Source organism: Herpailurus yagouaroundi, unplaced genomic scaffold (genome assembly GCF_014898765.1).
Source record: "Herpailurus yagouaroundi ecotype Mexico unplaced genomic scaffold, PumYag 254, whole genome shotgun sequence".
In the NCBI taxonomy this organism is placed as follows: domain Eukaryota; kingdom Metazoa; phylum Chordata; class Mammalia; order Carnivora; family Felidae; genus Herpailurus; species Herpailurus yagouaroundi.
The window spans coordinates 46,533-67,870 of NW_024412471.1; the positions used below are offsets into that span (position 1 = coordinate 46,533).

The window sequence follows — 21,338 nt, forward strand, 5'->3', positions numbered from 1 at the left end:
TCTAAATGTCTTCTTTAGAGAAGTGTCTATTCATGTTTTCTGCCCATTTCTTCACTGGATTATTTGTTTTTCAGGTGTGGACTTTGGTGAGCTCTTTATAGATTTTGGATACTAGCCCTTTGTCCGATATGTCATTTGTAAATATCTTTTCCCATTCTGTTGGTTGCCTTTTAGTTTTGTTGCTTGTTTGCTTTGCTGTGCAGAAGCTTTGTATCTTGATGAGGTCCCAATAGTTCATTTTTGTTTTTAATTCCCTTGCCCTTGGGGATGTGTCAAGTAAGAAATTGCTGTGGCTGAGGTCAGAGAGGTTTTTCCTGCTTTCTCCTCTAGAGTTTTGATGGTTTCCTGTCTCACATTCAGGTCCTTCATCCATTTTCAGTTTATTTTTGTGAATGGTGTAAGAAAGTGGTCTAGTTTCATTCTTCTGCATGTTGCTGTCCAGTTTTCCCAGCACCATTTGTTAAAGAGACTGTCTTTATTCCATTGGATATTATTCCCTGCTTTGTCAAAGATTAGTTGGCCATAATTTTGTGGGTCCAATTATGAGTCTTTATTCTATTCCATTGGTCTATGTATCTGTTTTTGTGCCAATACCATGCTGTCTTGATGTTACAGATTTGTAGTAGAGGCTAAAGTCTGGGATTGCGATGCCTCCTGCTTTGGTCTTCAATATTACTTTGGCTACTCGGGGTGCTTTGTGGTTCCATACAAATTTTAGGATTGCTTGTTCTATCTTCGAGAAGAATGCTGGTGCAATTTTGATTGGGATTGCATTGAATGTGTAGATAGCTTTGAGTAGTATGGACATTTTAACAATATTTATTCTTCCAATCCATGAGCACGGAATGTTTTTCCATTTCTTTATATCTTCTTCAATTTCCTTCATAAGCTTTCTATAGTTTTCAGCATACAGATCTTTTACATCTTTGGTTAGGTTTATTCCTAGGTATTTTATGCTTCTTGGTGCAATTGTGAATGGGATCAGTTTCTTTATTTGTCTTTCTGTTGCTTCATTATTAGTGTATAAGAATGCAACTGATTTCTGTACATTGATTTTGTATCTTGCGACTTTGCTGAATTCATGTATCAGTTCTAGCAGACTTTTGGTGGAGTCTATCAGGCTTTCCATGTATAATATCATGTCATCTGCAAAAAGTGAAAGCTTAACTTCATCTTTGCCAATTTTGATGCCGTTGATTTCCTTTTGTTGTCTGATTGCTGATGCTAGCACTTCCAACACTATGTTAAACAAAAGCGGTGAGAGTGGACATCCCTGTCGTGTTCCTGGTTAAGGGGGAAAGCTCTCAGTTTTTCCCCATTGAGGATGATATTAGCTGTGGGCTATTCATAAATGGCTTTTATGATGTTTAAGAACGTTCCTTATATCCCGACTTTCTCGAGGTTTTTATTCAGAAAGGATGCTGAATTTTGTCAAATGCTTGTTCTGCATCAATTGACAGGATCATATGGTTCTTATCTTTTCTTTTATTAATGTGATGTATCACATTGATTGATTTGTGAATGTTGAACCAGCCCTGCAGCCCAGGAATGAATCCCACTTGATCATGGGGAATAATTCTTTTTGTATGCTGTTGAATTCGGTTTTCTAGTATCTTATTGAGAATTTTTGCATCCATATTCATCAGAGATATTGGCTTCTAGTTCTCTTTTGTGGCTGGATCTCTGTCTGGTTTAGGAATCAAAATAATGCTGGCTTCATAGAATGAGTCTGGAAGTTTTCCTTCCTTTCTATTTTTTGGAACAGCTTGAGAAGGATAGGTATTATCTCTGCTTTAAATGTCTGGTAGAATTCTCCAGAGAAGCCATCTGGTCCTGGACTCTTATTTGTTGGGAGATTTTTGATAGCTGATTCAATTTCTTCGCTGGTTATGGGTCTGTTCAAGTTTTCTATTTCTTCCTGTTTGAGTTTTGGAAGTGTGTGGGTGCTTAGGAATTTGTCCATTTCTTCCAGGTTGTCCAGTTTGTTGGCATATAATTTTTCATAGTATTCCCTGATAATTGTTTGTATTTCTGAGGGATTGGTTGTAATAATTCCATTTTCATTCATGATTTTATCTATTTGGGTACTCTCCCTTTTCCTTTTGAGAAGCCTGGCTAGAGGTTTATCAATTTTGTTTACTTTTTCAAAAAACCAACTCTTGCTTTCATTGATCTCTACAGTTTTGTTTTTTTTTTAGATTCTATATTGTTTATTTCTGCTCTGATCTTTATTATTTCTCTTCTTCTGCTGGGTTTAGGCTGTCTTTGCTGTTCTGCTTCTATTTCCTTTAGGTGTGTTGTTAGATTTGTATTTCGGATTTTTCTTGTTTCTTGAGATAAGCCTGGATTGCAATGTATTTTCCTCTCAGGACTGCCTTCCCTGCATCCCAAAGCGTTTGGATTGTTGTATTTTCATTTTCATTTGTTTCCATATAGTTCTTAATTTCTTCTCTAATTGCCTGGTTGACCCAACCATTCTTTACTAGGGTGTTCTTTAACCTCCATGCTTTTGGAGGTTTTCCAGACTTTTTCCTGTGGTTGATTTCAAGTTTCATAGCTTTGTGGTCTGAAAGTGTGCATGGTATGATCTCAATTCTTGTATACTTATGAAGGGCTGTTTTCTGACCCAGTATGTGATCTATCTTGGAGAATGTTCCATGTGAACTCGAGAAGAAAGTATATCTGTTGCTTTAGGTGGCAGAGTTCTAAATATATCTGTCAAGTCCATCTGTTCCAATGTATCATTCAGGGCTCTTGTTTCTCTATTGACCATGTGTCTAGATGATCTATCCATTGCTGTGAGTGGGGTGTTAAAGTCCCCTGCAGTTACCACATTCTTGTCAATAAGGTTGCTTATGTTTGTGAGTAATTGTTTTATATATTTGGGGGCTCCCGTATTCGGTGCATAGACATTTATAATTGTTAGTTCTTCTTGATGGATAGACCCTGTAATTATTATATAATGCCCTTCTTCATCTCTTGTTACAGCCTTTAATTTAAAGTCTAGTTTGTCTAATATAAGTATGGCTACTCCAGCTTTCTTTTGACTTCCAGTAGCATGATAGATAGTTCTCCATCCCCTCACTTTCAATCTGAAGGTGTCCTCAGGTCTAAAATGAGTCTCTTGTAGACAGAAAATAGATGGGTCTTGTTGTTTTTTTTTTTAATCCATTCTGATACCCTATGTCTTTTGGTTGGAGCATTTAGTCCATTTATACTCAGTGTTATCATTAAAGATATCAGTTTAGAGTCATTGTGATGTCTGTAGGTTTCATGCTTGTAATGATGTCTCTGGTACTTTGTGGTCCTTGCAACATTTCACTCACAGAAGCCCCCTTAGGATCTCTTGTAGGGCTGGTTTAGTGGTGATGAATTCCTTCAGTTTTTGTGTGTTTGGAAAAACCTTTATCTCTCCTTCTATTCTGAATGACAGACTTTCTGGATAAAGGATTCTTGGCTGCATATTTTTTCTGTTCATCACATTAAAGATTTCCTGCCCTTCCTTTCTGGCCTGCCAGTTTCAGTAGATAGGTCTGCCACTACTCTTATATGTCTACCTTTGTAAGTTAGAGCCTGTTTATCCCTAGCTGCTTTCAGAATTTTCTCTTTATCCTTGTATTTTGCCAGTTTCACTATGCTATGTCATGCCAAAGATTGATTCAAGTCATGTCTGAATGGAGCTCTCTGTGCCTCTTGGATTTCAATGCCTTTTTCCTTCCCCATATCAGGGAAGTTCTCAGCTATGATTTGTTCAAGTACACCTTCAGCCCCTTTCTCTTCTTCTTCTGGAATCCCTATTATATTGATATTGTTCTGTTTGACTGCATCACTTAGTTCTCTAATTCTCGCCTCATACTCCTGGATTTTTTATCTCTTTTTCTCAACTTCCTCTTTTTCTATAATTTTATTTTCTAATTCACCTATTATCTCCTCTGCCTCTTCAATCCATGCTATGGCCACCTCCATTTTATTTTGCACCTCATTCATAGCATTTTTTAGGTCCTCATGACTATTTCTTAGTCCCTAGATCTCTGTAGCAATAGATTCTCTGCTGACCTCTATTTTTTTTTAAGCACAGTGATTAATGTTATGACTGTTATTCTAAATTCTTATTCTGTTATATTGCTTAAATCGTTTTTGATAACCTGGTTAGCTGTCGCTACTTCATGAATTTTCTTTTGAGGAGAATTCTTCTGCTTCGTTATCTTGGGTAGTCCCTGTGGTGGCTCCAAACTGCAGGGCACTTCCCATGTGCTGTCTGGAGTAACATGTGTTGGTGGGCGGGGCTGCAGTTAGACCCGATGTCTGCCCCCAGCCCACTGCTGGGGCCACAGTCAGACTGGTGTGTACTTTATCTTCCCCTCTCCCAGGGGCAGGACTCACTGTGGAGTGGTGTGGCCCCTGTCTGGGCTACTTGCCAGGCTTGTGATGTTGCTTTGATGGAATCTGGCATATTAGCCGAGGTGGATCTGCAAGTTGCACAGGGGCAGGAGGGGCAGGCTTAACTTGCTTTGTCTTCAGTGGTCCCCTGCGGGAGGGGCCCTGCAGCACTGGGAGGGAGGCAGATCTGTTAGAGGGATGGATCCACAGAAGCACAGCATTGGGTGTTTGTGTGGTGCAAGCAAGTTCGGTGACAGGAACCAGTTCCCTTTGGAATTTCGGCTGGGGGATGGGAAAGGAAGATGGCGCTTGCCAGCACCTTTGTTCTCCCTCTGAGTTGAGCTCTGTCTTCTGGGGCTCAACAACTGTCCCTCCCAGCATCCTCTCACCCTCCCCGCTCTCTAAGAGCAGAGCTGTTGACTTTTAACATTCCAGATGTTAAGTCCTGCTGGCTGTCAGAACTCATGGAGTCCAGCCCCTCTGCTTTTGCAAGGGGCTCTGCCTTTCCGGGCGGGCTGCCCCTCCACCACCCCATTTCCCTCCCACCAGTCCATGTAGCACGCACCACCTCTCTGCCCTTCCTACCCTCTTCTGTGGGCCTCTTGTCTACGCTTGGCTCCAGAGAGTCTGTTCTGCTAGTCTTCTGGTGGTTTTCTGGGTTAGACATATGTGGATGGGATCTAAGTGATCAGCAGGATGAGGTGAGTCCAGCGTCCTACGTCACCATCTTCCCAGGTCTCTCAACCCCTATCTATTCTAAGGAGTATCAGAATGAGCATCTTTGTAACAAAGATTCTGATTTTACAACTCTTCTCACAGGGGGGCCTCATAATACAAGACATGAAGGGAGACCAATAGGAAACCTTATTAAGATTGTGGTAACTGTTAGCACTCTTCTGCCTGTCCACAAAGAGAATAGCATGTATGCCTGTGTGTGTGCATGCACACATATGTGCACATACACAGACACACAAATGAGTGCTTTGTCTGCAGGGAGTCAAGGCACAAGGCACAAGCCACTACCAGAACCCAGTCTCCTGTAAGCAATAGAATAAGAATATTCAGTGAAGACTTGAACTTGTGGCTGACAGCTGTCAATCAGTCTTAAACACAAGCTAATCTCTCTCTCTCTTCCAACAGAGAGGCTCTAGCTCCATGCACATCTGTCTTGCCAGTTACTGTGTATTTCCTTAAGGCCATCATAAACAATAAAAAGGGCTCCTGGTAAGTTCCATGGAGGTCAGAAGTAGTGGCTAAGCAAATACCCTATGAGATGTCACCCAGACTTCTCTCCCAACACATACCCTGTGAAATGCAGATGGGAATAGCTCAGAACCTGCTTGCCCTGTTAGTTTCTAGCCCATCAAGGGGGGAATATAATAAGTCAATAAGATGGGTTTGGATGAAAGACAGCTCTTCAGCCACCAGCTATGTAATCTTGGGCAAAGTTTGTTACTTCCTTGGGTCTGATTTTCCTCATTATTTTTTATGGCAGTAATGAAGAATAATAGGGCAAGAGTGTTAAAATCTTAGCATAGTGCCTTACTTTTAGAAGTAACTCACTCCTTTTAAATATATATGTATATGCACATATGGGTATACATATATATAAATCTAAAACTGACAGCAGTTGGCTCCCTGGAGGGAGGCAGGTTAGTCCTAAGGCTGAGAGACCTTAGAATATAGATGTGGATTTCAGTGAAACTTGCTCTGTGCCTCCATGGCAAAGCCACACCCCATCCCTACTTCCAAGGGTTTTCCGTGACTGTGACTACTTAAGGGATGGGGAGATTATATAAAGATTAGAGTGAGTCAGTCACCTTCTAGTGAGTCAGAGTGGGAAGGAAGCTGAGGAAGAATCCAGCAAGCCTGATGTGACCTTGTGTAGGTGAGGAAAATGGAGGCCCAGAAAAAGGAAATAATTTGCCCAGGGTCTCACAGGGGGGCAATGACAGAATGAAGATAATAACTCAGGTCTCATGACTGTCCAGTGCTCTTTATTTGAAGCTACAGTGCCTCCTAAAGCCCACTGAAGGTGAACCCCATTGTCCCATCAGCCCTTGGGGCCTGAGGACATTCAAGCTGAAGGCTGCCTGAAAGGCTGAGGAAAGAAAGTATGGTTACCTTTTAATGTTACCAAAAAAGGAGATGGAATCAGTCAGTCTGGTACCTGATAGCTGGCATAAATATTCTAGAAGAGAGGACTAGATGCCAGAAGCTGGGAGTCAGATGTCAACAATGACTACTCTCTGCTCCTGGGCAGCACCTCCAGATGACACTAGCCCTTCACACACACACACACACACACACACACACACACAGTGCCAGATGGCACCACAGTGGCCCAGGAGGAGTTTCAGCAGACTGGGACACAGACCAAGCCTGCTGTATCTTCAGTGCCAGACATCTGTGATTCCCCCAGGAATTCCAGACAGCCAAGACACATGCACACACATGCAGAAAAAGGTAGAGTAGGCCACACTGGGCCACACCCATGGGCAGGGCTCCCACTTAAGATTCCCAGTGTCTAGAGCTGGAGCCTAGCTGTGGAGATCCATCACCAGCTGGGGTCCCCTGAAGCATAGCAGCTGGCAGTTGAAAGAGGTCTTCACTTTCCCAGGGGGCCTGTGGAAGAAGAGGAGAGGGAAGGGCAGATCACCACTACCTGTCTGCTTGAATTTTTAACCCAGGCCTGGAAGTTTTAGTGGTTCTCATTTTATAGCTTAGAAAAGTTAAGTTGGTCAAGGTTACTCAGTGAAAAAGGGAATAAGAGATTTGAAACCAGGTTTCTTAGGCTTCAAAGCAGGTAGGTGTTCTTTTTCCTCTGCCACACCACCTTTCAGGGGATTTCTTTATTTGAAATACATAGCTGTATTCTTTTCCGAGGAAGACGCACATCCTTCCAAGCACCAGCATCAGACTGTCTCCCTCAGGTCTCAAGGCTGTGGCCAGATGTCCCTGCTGTAATGCAGCAGAGTCCTGGAAGAAGCTACTGGGACACAAGAACAGCGGTTGGCCATCACATGAGTGAGGGTGACCCTGTGGGCATTTGTGTCTGTGTGTTCAGGTACCTACGAGTGTGTCAGTGTACGGCCACATCTTTGAGTGGGACTGACAGCATGTGACTATGTGTCAGTGTGTGGTGAGCTGTGAATTCCTGTGAGGGATCATGAATGTATATATATGGGAATACGTGCAATGGTGTGTGAGCATGAGTGAGTGTGCAAGAGTGACTATGCACAGGGATGATATTCAGCAGGAACATTCCAGCATACACCGGTGTTGCAGACTCCATGGTGGAATATTAAAACCACTTCAGTAACAGGTGGCAAACTGTCACTGCACCAACTCCCCTGCCAACCAGCATTCCTGCCACCACCCAAGCTGCCCCAGACTCCTCTACACATTGAGAAAGTAGGGGGTCCATGACCATTCCATCACAATTCTGGAACACTGCCCCAGAGTTCTCTACACACTGAGAAACTGGGGGGCACATGCTTATCTCACAAGGGCTTCTGGAACACTGCCTCAGAGTCCTCTGCACACTGAGAAACTATGGGGCCCATTCCTATCCCATCAGGGCTTCTGGAACGCTGCCCCAGAAGCCTCTACACACTGAGAAACTATGGGGCCCATGCCTATCCCATCAGGATTTCTGGAACGCTGCTTCAGAGTCCTCTACATACTGAGAAACTGGAGGGCCCATGTCCATCCCATCAGGGCTTCTGGAACGCTGCTCCAGAGCCCTTTACAAATGAGAAACTAGGGGGCTAATACCCATATCATCACGATTCAGGACACTGCCCCAGAGTCTTCTACACACTGAAAAAGTAGGGGCCCATGGCCTATCCCATCAGGGCTTCTGAAACACTACCCCAGATTCCTCTACACACTGAGAAACTGGGGGCTCATGCCCATACCATCAGGGCTTCTGGAATGCTGCCCCAGAATTCTCTGCACACTGAAAAACTAAGGGGTCCTTTCCCATCACATCAGGGCTTCTGGAACGCTACCCCAGAGTCCTCTACACACTGAGAAATTAGGGGAACCATAACTATCCCATCAGGGCTTCTGGAACACTGCCCCAGAGTCCTCCACACATTGAGAAACTAGGTGGCCCATCCATGCCAATCCCATCAGGGCTTCTGGAACGCTGTCCCAGAGTCCTCTACAAACTGAGAGACTAGGGGGCCCATTCCTATCACATCAGGGCTTCTGTAACGCTGCCCCGTGTCTTTTACAAACGGAGAAACTAGGGGCTCAAGCCCAAACCATCAGGGCTTCTGGAACACTGCCCCCAGAGTCCTCCACACACTGAGAAACTAGGGGGCCCATGCCTGTCCCATCAGGGTTTCTGGAACACTGTCCCAGAGTCCTCCGCACCCTGAGAAATTAGGTGACCCATGCCCATCACATCAGGGCTTCTGGAATGCTACCCCAGAGTCCTCCACACACTGAGAAACTAGGAGGTCCATATCCAAACCATCAGGGCTTCTGGAACACTGCCCCATATCCTCTACAAACTGAGAAACTGGGGGCTCATGCCCATACCATCAGGGCTTCTGGAACACTGCCCCAGAGTCCTCCACACACTGAGACTAGGTGACCCATCCATGCCCATCCCATCAGGGCTTCTGGAGCTCTGCACCAGCTTCTACTCTCAATACTCAACATCAGTCTATGAAGATGTAAAATGTACTTTGAATAACAACCCACTTTGTGTAATTTACATGAAGGTGTAAAAACAAGTTGAGGCTATGGGGGTTTGTGTACATGTTGGCTTTGCCTCCCCAGTAGATTGGTGGGCTGCACATTCTGGAGAGAGAGGATGCAGGCTTTAGGCTTCTTGTAGCTCCTAGCAGGGTCAGAGCTCTTCTTGTGTCACAGAGAATGTTGGCAGAGGGACAGAGGTTTCCAAGTTTGCAGCTCAGCTCCACTACCTACAGCTATTGTTACTGCAAGCAAAGAGGGAGCTTGTCTGAACCTCAGTCCTCCATCCATGATGGGGACGGCCATACCTTCTCCTATAGGGTGGTGTCAATGTGTGTGTTAGTGAGGACCTTGCTGCTGTACGTGCTTCCTCAGCTTGTCAGCCTCCTTTCTGGCCTCCAGGGAGTGTGGCCTGCCTCACAGAAACATGGTTGGCTGTCCAAACTGAGAGCTGAGAACCACTGTAGGTAGAGCTGCCCAGAACTGCCTCAGGAGCAGGACCCATTGTGGACAGGTATCAAACCACAGAAGATTCTGGAAGTAAAGGGAAACCACCAAATGGGGTACTTATGCCCTAAACTAAATCCTGTTTCCTCCTATGAACACCCACTGTGATTCTTTTCTCTACTTAACTGGATCTGTCCTTGATCCTGAAATGTTCCCTGCACCTTCATAACTTTGCATCATTAAAGGTCTGGAGCCCACGTCCTCCGGTGCAGAAATAGGTGAAGGGTCCTATTTGTGGGCTTCCTGCTCCACAAGAACTGACAATAATAATAAAAGCAACATCTAACAGTCATCAAACACTTGCTATGGGTCATGTTATGCTCACTATTTATTTAAATTCTCCTTGAACACCTCCCCCTTGCACCCCAAGAGGCGACTAATCTTTCCCCCAACCACACAGATGAGAAAAATGAGCCTAAGGATATTCCCTAAGTCACTGTGAGTCACTCAGCAGAAAGGGGGGGGTGGGTTCTGGGATCCAGACATAGTATGACAGTGACGAACGAAAAACTGTCAAGATGGTTCACACGTGAGCTCAAGTGTACGTGTGCTGATTATGGCAATTAGTAAGGAGAAAATTAAATGAAGCCCAGAGAGGCAAAATTCAATCTCCTGTTATGCTGTGGAGTAAGGGGGGGCAAGAGCCCAAATGAGAGAGGCATGGGGGAAGGTGACGTATGGGGGTGAGGAGGACACACTTGGAGACTGTGTTGATTGGCAGCTCTGAATGTGGGAGTGTTAAAGAGTTCACCTCATTTTCAAGGTGTTCTCACTCTCTCTGTCTCTGAATTCCAAGAGCATGAAGTGGTGCCTAAGTCATCACATAATTGATGCCACCCTGACATATTGTTCCTTGTTTCACAGAGGTCTTCTCCCAGGGATTGCTGGACCCAAAGGCCCAGAGCCCCTGTTCTCTGTTTTTATAGCACCTCTCATGTTCTGCACAAATAGGAGGGAGGTGCTTACTAATGTGCTGATGGGTTGGTAGGGTAGGGGGGGAAAGATGGATAAATAGGTGAGTGGATGAATGGAGGAGAGACCGCTGAAAGGTGCAGAAGGAGTCTCAGGGACGAGGAGCAGCCCAGCCATGCAGGCAAGCAAGTCTCAGAGCTTTGGTCTGGAGCTAACTCTGTGTTCTCCAGGGTCTGTAATGTATGTTGGGGATAATCCAGACTTTCAATTCATGATAGTTTCCTCTCTGCCTCCTTTTGGGTATTTCTGCTGGCTCTTAGTGACTGCCCTGGAGCCCAGAGACATGAAAGAGAGACAGGTATAGGAAAGGAGGTTCAAATCTGTGGACCATTTTATAGGAGCGGGGTTTGGTGGAGAGGGATAGAGTAGGTAGTGGAAACAATAGGAACTAGCAGTTTGGATTCCTTGTAGGTTTGAATTATCTGGTTACCACAATCAGATAATGTGAAGAACCAAAAGTGGGAGGGCAATAGGGGGAAATAGCTCAGGGGAATCCCCAACTGAAGAACAACTGGAGGCTCTGATTTTAATCACATGTTGACAATGGATATAGTGTGTTGAGTATACAGTGTGGTTGCATAGATTTTTCCCAATGGCACATTTGGTTAGCTTGGAGAAAATTTGGTCTTCTCTTTTATTTATGGGAGAAGTTTAAAGCCTTATTCTCAATTCCTTTGGACCTGGAAGCCCTTGGAGTGTATTCTCTGAAATATAATTTATCTGCCTCAGTCCTTCTCCTCTGCTAGGTAGTTCTTAGTTGATGGGGGGGGGGGGGTTCCCTTGCTCTTTCTCTGCTGCCAAGGATGCTTTTTCCTCACACATGTTCTCCAGTTGGGAATCATCTCCCCCTGGTTCCAGCTGTGCTTTCGATTTCCCTGGGTGTGGGGTGTGTCTCCATGCTGCAGAAGTGCTCACCTCAAATCCTTATCTTGGCAGGACCACTGGAAATGCCCCACCGCTCACAAGTACATCCATACCATGCCTGCTGCTCTGCCCACACCCACATGCCCAACTCCCTAGGGCTCTGCAGCAAGGGCAGGATACAAAACCTGCAGGATGTAACACTGTTCAACAACAAAAGAATCAGACTGAAACATTTGTGCCAGACGAACTATGTTTAATTGTTTGGAAAACAGGAGTGAAAGAGGGAGGTGGTAAGAAAGGTGTCTGGCCTGCTGCCCAAGCTTCCGAGAAGCAGACGGTGATCCGAGAAGCAGACGGTGATATAAATACAAGTCAGTAGGGATGGTTACACAGTTAAGAACCAGATCCTTGTCTGAGGTGGAAATTGCAGCTGATAATTAATAAGAGGTCGAGATTGAAGAAGCCACCTCCTGGTGCTTGAGGCCAGAAGCTGGGGGTGAGTGGGGTTGACAGCTGGCTGTCTGAGAAAGGGGCATTGAACTTCATGCTGCTGTTTTCCCTGGAGGTTCCGCCTCTGGTTACATGCTGGGGTCTTACTTCTGCTTGGACTTCTGGCACTGCTGAGGGGGTGGGCATTTCTGTTGGCACTTGGGCGCATAAGACTCCTTGCACTTGGGTGGAGGCTGACAAGGCTGCTTGGTTTGCTGAGGTGGAGGACAGCACTGCTGGGGTGGGGGAGCACACTGCTGGGGTGGGGGAACACACTGCTGGGGTGGGGGAGCACACTGCTGGGGTGGAGGGCAGCATTGCTGGGGGGGAGCACACTGCTTCTGCTTCTGCTGAGACATTCTGGGTTGATGCACAACTGGAAACAGAAAAACACAGAAGTGAGGAGCACCCTCACCACAGAGATACTCTGGGCCCCAGGCTGGGTTGGGGGGGGGACCTTCTGCCACATTCACATCCTGCTCTGCTTCTACTTTGCCTTGGTGGCTTCACAACTTAAGGTGTGTGTGTGTAAATGTGTGTGTGAGAATAAGTTGTGGCTAAAAGTTTGTAAGTCATTTGAATTCTTTCTGAGACAGAGAAACATGGAAGGAAGGAGGTAGGAAAGGAACAGGAGAAAAAGGGAGAAGGGAAAGAGGGAGAAGGAAAGACATGGAGGGCAAGAACAAAAAGAATATACTTTTATGGCAAAACTATGGAATGTGCAACAGGATTGCCTGGGATCAGAGTCCTGGCTAATCATTAACCTGCTGTGTGACTTTCAGCAAGTTACTTAGCCTCTCTGTACTCACATCTCTTAGGGTTGTCGAGATTAAATGAGTACATAAAATACATACATATAAACATGCATGCATACATACATGTACATGTGTGTGTGCACACCTGCAACCGCACAGAGTACCTGGCACATGATGAACACAGCATAAGGATTTTGATTTATTAAATAAATTTCTAAAAGCAACTCTTTTCTCTAAGAGAATTATAGAAAAGAGGAATCTAGAGACAAAATGTATCTTTTAGCTTGACTCTTAACTACAGTTGAAGAAAATGGACCTCAGAGAGGGAAGTAATTAGTTTCCAGTCACACAGCACAAGTGGGTGTAACAGTGGTCTTCAATTCCCAGACAGGACCTTGCCCCTGTGCCACATCATCCTGTCCCTGCTGTTCTGTGCTCCTCGGGGTCTCTGCACCCCTGTCCCCAGTGCAGCCTTCTTCTCTCCCACCCTATAGTTACCTTTTCCATAAAAGGCAACTCTGCCAGCTGCTATGTCTCATAGCTGGCACACCCGCTCCTTCTACTAACCCCCTTTCAACACCTGGCAAGACCCGACACCCGTAATACAACCAGCAGGATCCTCAAGGCACCGGCCTGAGGCTTTCTTCTCCCATCCCAGCCCAGCCCCCACACCCCTTGGCTGGATGGCTTGCAGACCGCTACAGGTTGGTCCCCAATAATACAGAAAAGAGAGATGCTAAATGAGGTCTTTCCGGCCAACCACCCAGAGCTCCAGCCCAGCTCCCAGCCAGGTTGGGACCACATGGAGCAAGGCTGCAAGCAGAGGCACCGCTTTGCCAGACTTACCCAAGTTCTCTTTGCCAAGAGGCTGGAGTGTGGAGATGCCAAAGGGTTTGGGCTGCCCTGAGCCTTCCCACCTTTTATACATCTCACATCCATGCCCGAGGCCATGAGATGGCTTAGGATTGGAGTGTCCTAATTAGTCCCTTCCTCAAATTTCAGGTTTTACTCACCCCTCCAGGGCTGTCAGCCTCTCTCGTGGCATGGCAGGACTTGGGGTGATGGTGCCTTTACTCTGGCCTCCGCCCCACCTCCCTGTCACTTTACAAGGCTGGCTGCCTTGGATTTCCAAACCCACTCGTGACTTTTGACTTAGAACCTTGGCATCTGGGAGGGTCCTAAGCAGACATTCAGGACAGTACTGGTTATGGGGGTGTGAGGGCAGGGTTCCGGGAAGTTCTGTTTGGCAGAGAGGAGGGGGTGGCCTGGGTGGGGTATGCAGACAGCATTGTCTTCAGGGCAATTCAACAACTGAGGAGGTGAACGGCTCTCTGGGAAGCCCATTACACTCAGCAAATGCATGACTTTGACTTAACCTGGGCTCAGAGCCACATTCAGCTTGAACTGGTGGAAAGATAGGGCAAGCGGCTTTGGTTTTGTGTCTATTATTATTTAGGCAATAAATGAGGCCTGAGTCCTCTGTCCTGCCTTCTATTGAAAAAAACATTAGGCTCCATTCAGGGGAACCAGGTGGTTACATTAGACAGTACTTATGTCTCATCTTTTTACATATATATGTATAAGTCACCCAGACTCTGGGATTCCCAAGGAAGTGATTATCATAAGGTGGGGGTGGGGGTGGGGAAGCCAAGCATTGACTTAGACTGAGCTTCTAGAGGAGTCACCTAGGCTGGTCTCAGGTTCTGAGCTGCCAGGGCCCTATCCCAATTCTTCCTCCCTACTCCTGTTAGAGATCCCAAGACAGAGAAGGATGACATAGGGCACAGACCTTGATGCCCTCCATACTTGAAGATGGAATATCTTTGAAACAACCCCAACAAATGTCCTGATCTTTACCGGTGGGTGACATTGGGCACTTAATGTCTTTGAGCTTCAGTTTCGTCATTTCCTAGGGAGATAACCACACCAACCTGCTTGTTAAATGGCTTAAACTGCACAGCATACATAAAGTACAAGTATTTGGCACAGAATGAGCATTCCACAATTGTTGGGTGCTCCGGAGTTGGGCTCTGAAATAGTAGGCAAGACACACTCTTGGAAGCATGGAATATGTAATTGCAAAATTTGAGGGCAAGTAGTGGCACTTGCCAGCCAGTATCCTAAGACCTTGGCTGAAAGAAATGGAAGTTGGCACGCTGGTGGTGAGGGTGGTGTGTTCAAATCTCAACACAGAATTTAGCTGTAGCTCTACTGAAAAACTTAGACTATCCCAAGATCTTGGGAAGTCAGACTGTAACACTAAAGACACAAGGTTTGGAAATTGATGGTCTCTCTCCAAAACATGGTCCTGGCAGGGTGGGCACAGAACAAGTGAGAGAAACTGAGAGGAATCCAGGGGGAGAAATCCTGTGGCCTGGTGTCACTCTGATGGAAGCAACCCTAGAGAGTCTTGGAAAGGGATTTCAGCTCAGGTCCCTAATAGCAGAGAAGAAAGGCCATGTGGGGAAGTTATCCTGGGATGGCTATTTATTCATCAAGATGGAGTACACCTCCATGGGGTGCTGGGCACTGTGCTGTGCTGGGCCAGTGGTGAGGAAGGAGGGGCCAGGCCCTCACTGTTCCCTAAGGCAGTGGGGCATGGGTTTCCTGTGTGGCAGATCTACCTCTGTGTATTGGGCCTGTGTACATGGGAAAGGAAACAAAAGTGCAAGTCCTCTTCTCCTCCTCCTCTTTCCAATGTTTATAGATCTTTTCTTTTTAATTGCTGTATAGCTGACATACAATGTTACATTAGTTTCAGGTGTAAAACGTTCAACAAATCTATATGTTAAGCTATGCTCACCACAAGTGTAGCTACTATCTGTCACCATACCATGCTATTACAATGCCATTGACTGTATTCCCTATGCTGTGCTTTTCATCCTTGTGATTTACTCAGGCAGTAACTAGAAGCCTGTACCTCCCACTGCCCTCCACCCATTTTGCCTATCCCCCACCCCACTCTCTTCCTTCTGGTTTGTTCTCTGTATTTATGGACATGTTTCTGCCTTTTCTGTTTGTTTGTTTTTTTCATTTGTTTTGTTTCTTAAATTCCACATGAGTGAAATCATATATAGTATTTGTCTTTTTTTCCTGTTTTATTTCACTTAGGATATTACCCTGTAGGACCATCTATGTTGTTGCAAATGGCAAGATCTCATCTTTTATTTTTTCTAAAGTTTATTTATTATGAGAGAGAGAGAGAGAGGGAGAGAGCAAGGGAAGGGCAAAGAGAGAAGGAGAAAGTGAATCCCAAGCAGACTCCATGTTCAGTGCACAGCCCAACCCTGATCTCACAACAGCAAGATTAGGACCTGAGCCAATATCAAGAGTCAGACACTTAACTGACTGAGAGCCACCCAGGCTCTGCTCATCCTTTTTATGGCTGTGTGATATTCTATTCGTTAGCAATAAAATATTCTTATATACACATACACACACCACATTTTCTTTATTCGTTCATCTGCCAAAGACTTTTAGGTTTGTTCCATATGTTGGTTAGTGTGAATAGTGCTGCAATAAACATAGGAATGCACGTATCTTTTCAAAATAATGCTTTTATTTTCTTTGGGTAAATACCCAGTCGTGGAATTGCTGGATCATATTTTTATTTTTACTTTTTTGTGGAGACTTCACAATGTTTTCCACAATAGCTACAAGATTTTTCGATTGCTTGACTTAGATTAGCTGAAGAACTAAAATCCAAATGTCACTGAGTGATGCCTGTGTAGCTAGGGAAAGTATGAACATCAGCTAATTCATGAGTTTTGGGTGTTAAATTATGTCAGTCTTTTCTTGCAAGGGTCCTGACCACACCAGACAACTACCTCAAGAATGTATTACACAATATTGCTTCTACCACCAGAAGACAGAAAAGGAATGGATAATCTAGAAGCCACCAATAAAACTAATGCTTATTCTGGGCATGTGGAATGCCATTATTCACTAGGTTTCATGAGCATCGCTTTCTGTCTGCCTGTCTCTCTCTCTAGTCCTTTTTCTCTCCCTCTCTCTCTCTCTCACACACACACATGTTGGTCTCTCCCACACTCTACCTCTAAGTGCTTATGGGCCTATAAGTCCAGTTCTCAGTAAAGTTGATGTGATAGAAGCTGGTGCGTTCCTACTAATTTCCAAAGCATGTGTACATACTACCTACCATTAGTCTGTATCTAGCAGACCGATGAACCCTGCTTTCTTTGTATGGCTCCCATCCTCTAAGGCTTCGAATGACTTTAGACGACATTTCTGCCCCGTTAGGTTGTCCTTGGTGTTCATCTCATCCTCGTTTTACGTGCATGAACATGCACATGCTGGGAAGGATGGGGATGAGAGGTGTATACGGGGGGAAGGAAGTGAGTGGGGAAACTTCCAGGATGTCCCTGGCTTACAAAAAGACACTCATTTGCTCAGTTTCTAGTGATGGGCACCTGTTAGCACATTTAGCTTGAGAAGAACCAGGAACTAGCTTGGTAGAAGGGCAAGGGGATGACTGGATGATCCAGTCAGTCATCAAGTGTGCAGGAAGCAGACACCATGCCCAGTATTCTGGGGGCCTGGGACTGTGGGACCATAGGCCCAACCCTCAAGGAGGGTTTGATCTTCTTGGGGAGATAAGGCCAGCTCAGTGTGACAGAGGAACTGGAGCGGGGAGGCAGGCCACATGAGTCAAGAGCCGAGGGATGATAAGGAATAAGGGTGGCACAGAATTGCTGAGTTGCCATCACCCCTATAGTCTGGACCGCTGTTGACAGCCAAGCATCAGGGAAGACACGAGCAGCTCCAAGATGGTGGGCTCCTTCTGGGCACAAACACTGACTTAATCTTTGTACCCTGGTACCTAGCCAAGCTTCTGGTTCAGATTTAGAGCTATATAAATTTATGTGAGATGAACAAGGACATTAGAGGCAAGGAGATATGGACCGACTAAACGGGAGACGTTATGTGGTATTGGGGTAAAGAAAGTGACCTGCCTGGAGTGGGTGACCAGAGCAGATGAGCAGCAGCCAGGCCTATGGAGGGAAGACTCACCAGGACAGCAGGGATTTCAGGGTGGAAAGTGCAGTGAGGCCTGGGCTCTGGTTCTTAACGGTCAGATGTGACACATACCATACATTTAAAAAAAAATTCTATTGACTAGCATAGGGAGGTAGAAAGGCATTGGCTTATGTTAAGAAGGCCTTGGTATACTTCTGGTTCTGACAGTAATAAGCTGTGTGTGTTTGGACAAGTGGCTTCTCCTCTCTGGGGTTCAGATTTTCTATTTGGTGAAACATGATAATCTCCAGAGCCCTTTCCAAACATAAACATGTTATGACTTTCCCATAGGGAACGGGGAACCAGAGGGTGGACACGTCTGAAAGCCTAGGTTGGCAGGAGGTGAGAGTAGGGCCTGGGGTGGGGATGACAGAGCCAGGCGGCCAGTTGGTAGAGAAGCAATGATAAAGACCTGACCTGAATACGGAGGACTGCAGGGCTGAGGGAATGGAGGGAGACAGGGGAGAACTCAAATCAAACACTGTGATCCTAAGAGATAGAAATGGGGCTGGGAGCAGGGCAGAGAAGACCAGAGTGCACTTCATACATGCATCTGTGCCTGAAGGATGTGGAGGAGCTAACTGACCATGCACTACATGCACACAGCTGTGCAAAACTGTGGTACACACTTGTGAACACCAGAAAGGAGGGAGATTCCATCTGCTGGGCCTGCAGGAACCACGGGAAGCTCAGACAAGGAAGCTCTAGGTCCCTGGGTGCAACCCTCCTTCCTGGTAGCAGGATTGGGTCAGGGGGCAGGAAGCATTCCAGACTGAGAGGCTGGAGCTGGAAGGAGCCTGTTGCACAAGCCCGTCACACAAAACATTCTCGATTCTTGGTCCAAGGACAGTGCCAGCGCTAACACTCTCAGCAGGCCACCAAGGAGTGACAGAGCCTTAGCACACTTTGCAGAGTGTGGTGTAAGACTGCGGAGCTCCATTGCTTTGGAAGGTCTTGTTTTCTGTTTGCTCTCTTGAGACTATGCACTTTCCAAAACCACCTATTTTAAAGTTAGCTTTATTTGTTCAAATTATAGTAATTATAAAGAGCCTTTGCCCTTACTTGGAAAAGTAAAAAGTTGGCCCTCTGTGTTGATTTTGTCATTTAAAAAAAAACTTTAGTTTTAGTGAACTTCGAACTCCTGGGTACCATGAAACACGGCCCATCCAGTTTATCACTAAAAAAATGGAAAAGGTGAGGTAGACAAAGGAAGTGACTTACTTGAGGTCACATTTTATAAGATGCCCGAGAGAGGACTTGAACACTGGGTTTCTGACCAAATCCCAAGCCAAATCAAACAAAACAAAATAAAATATAACAACCAAAACCAAACAAACAAATGAAACAGGACTTTGGCCAGGGTCAAAATGTCAGCAGGAAATTCCCCTCCTCTCCTATCTGCTCCCTGCCTTACACCCCCCTTACAGCCAGGCCTTTGTAATGATGACAGGACCAGGCTTGTGTGGCACTCACACTGTCTTTTCCCAGACTCTCCAGGATACTGTGCAAAGCTCTGGCCTGCCCTGGTCATCAGGAGACATGCTGTGGCCTGCACTGTGACCTCACTGAGATGGAATTCATTCTCTCTTGCCTTCATCCAGCCTCTCAGATTGGAGGGGATTAACCTCTTCAAACCACCTCTTCCTTCCTGACTCTGAGGAAACCCCTTAGTTGTGACAAGTAATTCATTTCCAAGGTCTCCATGCTGGCTTTTATCCACCAGACATTTCCATGCCCAGAAGCAATGCTTTCATTGTTATGATAGGGATGCTTTGCTGCCCCAGGGAACTGAACTTAACTTTGCTCTTTGTGGTCCCAAGATGTGGAATGAGGGCCCTGAAATTTTGAGGATCCACAGGAATCTGCCTCTAGGTTCCTGGTCTCGCCTGGTGGCATTACTCATTCCTGTGCTTCTAATTACCACCTTTACAGTAATGACTTGGGAAATCTGTATTTCCAGACCAGGCTTCTACGTAGTGCTTCAGATCCATGGGACATCCAGTCACCTCCTCGATATCTCCATCTGGTCTCATTGGTCTCAACACCAGTTCCAGAACTGAACTTCTCATTGTGCCCCCTGCTCACTCTTCATTTCGGTAAACAGGACCACCAAGGACCCCTACCATACACCCAGAAGACCTGACCAGAAACCTGGCACCACCTCTGGTCACATCCCACCACTCATCAAGTCCCACTGATCTACCATCTAGATATGTAGTGTATGCCACACACAGTGTAGATGATTTTAAGAAGCCCCTCCCTGGTCAGATCTTTCCTGATTGCCAAAGATATCCCCTAACCCATTTCCCTGTCTTCAGTGTCTCTAGTGCAAACTGTGTTCTACACAGAAGACCAAAATGATCGTCCTGAAAGGCAAATGTAAAAGAATTTCTTGTCTTTGGGAAATATACACTGAAGTATTTTGGAACAAAGATTACCACATCAGTAGAAAACAAAACATAGATAGATAGATAGATGATAGATACAGATATACAGTTATATAGATAGATATATATCTATATACATATAACATATGCATGTGTATCTATATGTATACCAGCTTTATATACATATATCAAAATATGAATATTGATACACATCTCTCTCTATATACACATATATATATCTTCTTTCTGAACATACATACATGTCTGTATATCTCTCCATATAAATACATACACATGCATACACAAACAGGGGGTGGAAAAGAGATCAACATTCGGGAATCTCAGTGAACCTGTGTGGAAGGTATCCAGAAATTCTTTGTGTTGTTTTTGACACTTTTCTGTAACTCTGAAATTGTATCCAAATAAATAATTTTTAAATAAACACATTTTAAATGTAACGAACCTGTGTCATTTTCCTACATAGAAGCCCTCATAGGTTCCTCATTGCCTCTATCTACAGGGCCGAATCTAAATTCTTATGCAACATAGCCTGCACACCTCTTCAGGTTTATCTCACCACTCCTTGGGTCATGCTTCTGTCCCAATAGGAAAAACCTTCACGTAGTTTCTGGCAGACAATGTGCTGTTTCTCATTGCAAAATTTTTGCTCACATGATCTTTCTGGCAGGAATCCCCAACACTCATCTGCCCCTTTCCGTCTACTGGGTAAGTCAGAGAAATGATCAAACACATAGAATGGTGGATGGAGCTGAATGAACTTCCCATTTCCTCACACCTTCTTCCCTCTGGGTGACTATGGTTTGTTCCATTTTTTGTTATGGATGGTTCCCCTCACCCTGGAATACAGACAAAAAGGATTCTTAATTTTTAGTGGGTTAGAGGCAGATGTAGAAAACTTGAGGAGGGCCTCTGGGGAAACCAAAGTCTCCCAACAGAACCCCTGGATCTGTGGTTTTATCTCTTGTCACTCAAGGAAAAGGACATTTGTCATGCAGTCTGGTCCTGCTCCTCTCCTGATTCTCTTTAGAGACAACTAAACCTTCAGCCAATCTCCTCTGAAGTTCATCAGGCAACTTTAAGCTGGAGCCAGAGGCTCACATCTGTGTGTTTGCAGGGGTAGGGGCAGGGATAAGAGGCAGACAAGATGAATCTTTCCTCCACCAAGAAGTGCACCACACTTCACCCTGGCTTTAGAGATACCAATCAGTTATCACAT

The 21,338-nt window shown here is 45.3% G+C and overlaps 1 protein-coding gene across 1 annotated transcript; it reads right to left on the reverse strand.

Moving 5' to 3' along the window:
- Positions 1–11,665: 11,665 nt before the first annotated feature.
- LOC121021031 (putative small proline-rich protein 5) lies at positions 11,666–13,625 on the reverse strand. Its single transcript, XM_040461151.1, has 2 exons — positions 13,524–13,625; positions 11,666–12,298 (listed from the first exon to the last, which is right to left on the reverse strand). The coding sequence occupies exons 1-2, from the start codon at positions 13,603–13,605 to the stop codon at positions 12,027–12,029; spliced, it is 354 nt and encodes a 117-aa protein (XP_040317085.1). The 5' UTR covers positions 13,606–13,625; the 3' UTR covers positions 11,666–12,026.
- Between the last annotated feature and the right edge of the window lie 7,713 nt (positions 13,626–21,338).

What these genes read in the sequence shown, in the direction of transcription:
- LOC121021031 (XM_040461151.1), bottom strand. Translation starts at nt 13,605, where the DNA reads ATGTATAAAAGGTGGGAAGGCTCAGGGCAGCCCAAACCCTTTGGCATC. An exon ending in TCTTGGCAAAGAGAACTTGG is followed by an intron (nt 12,299 to 13,523) that starts GTAAGTCTGGCA and finishes TTCTGTTTCCAG; the next exon opens with TTGTGCATCAACCCAGAATG.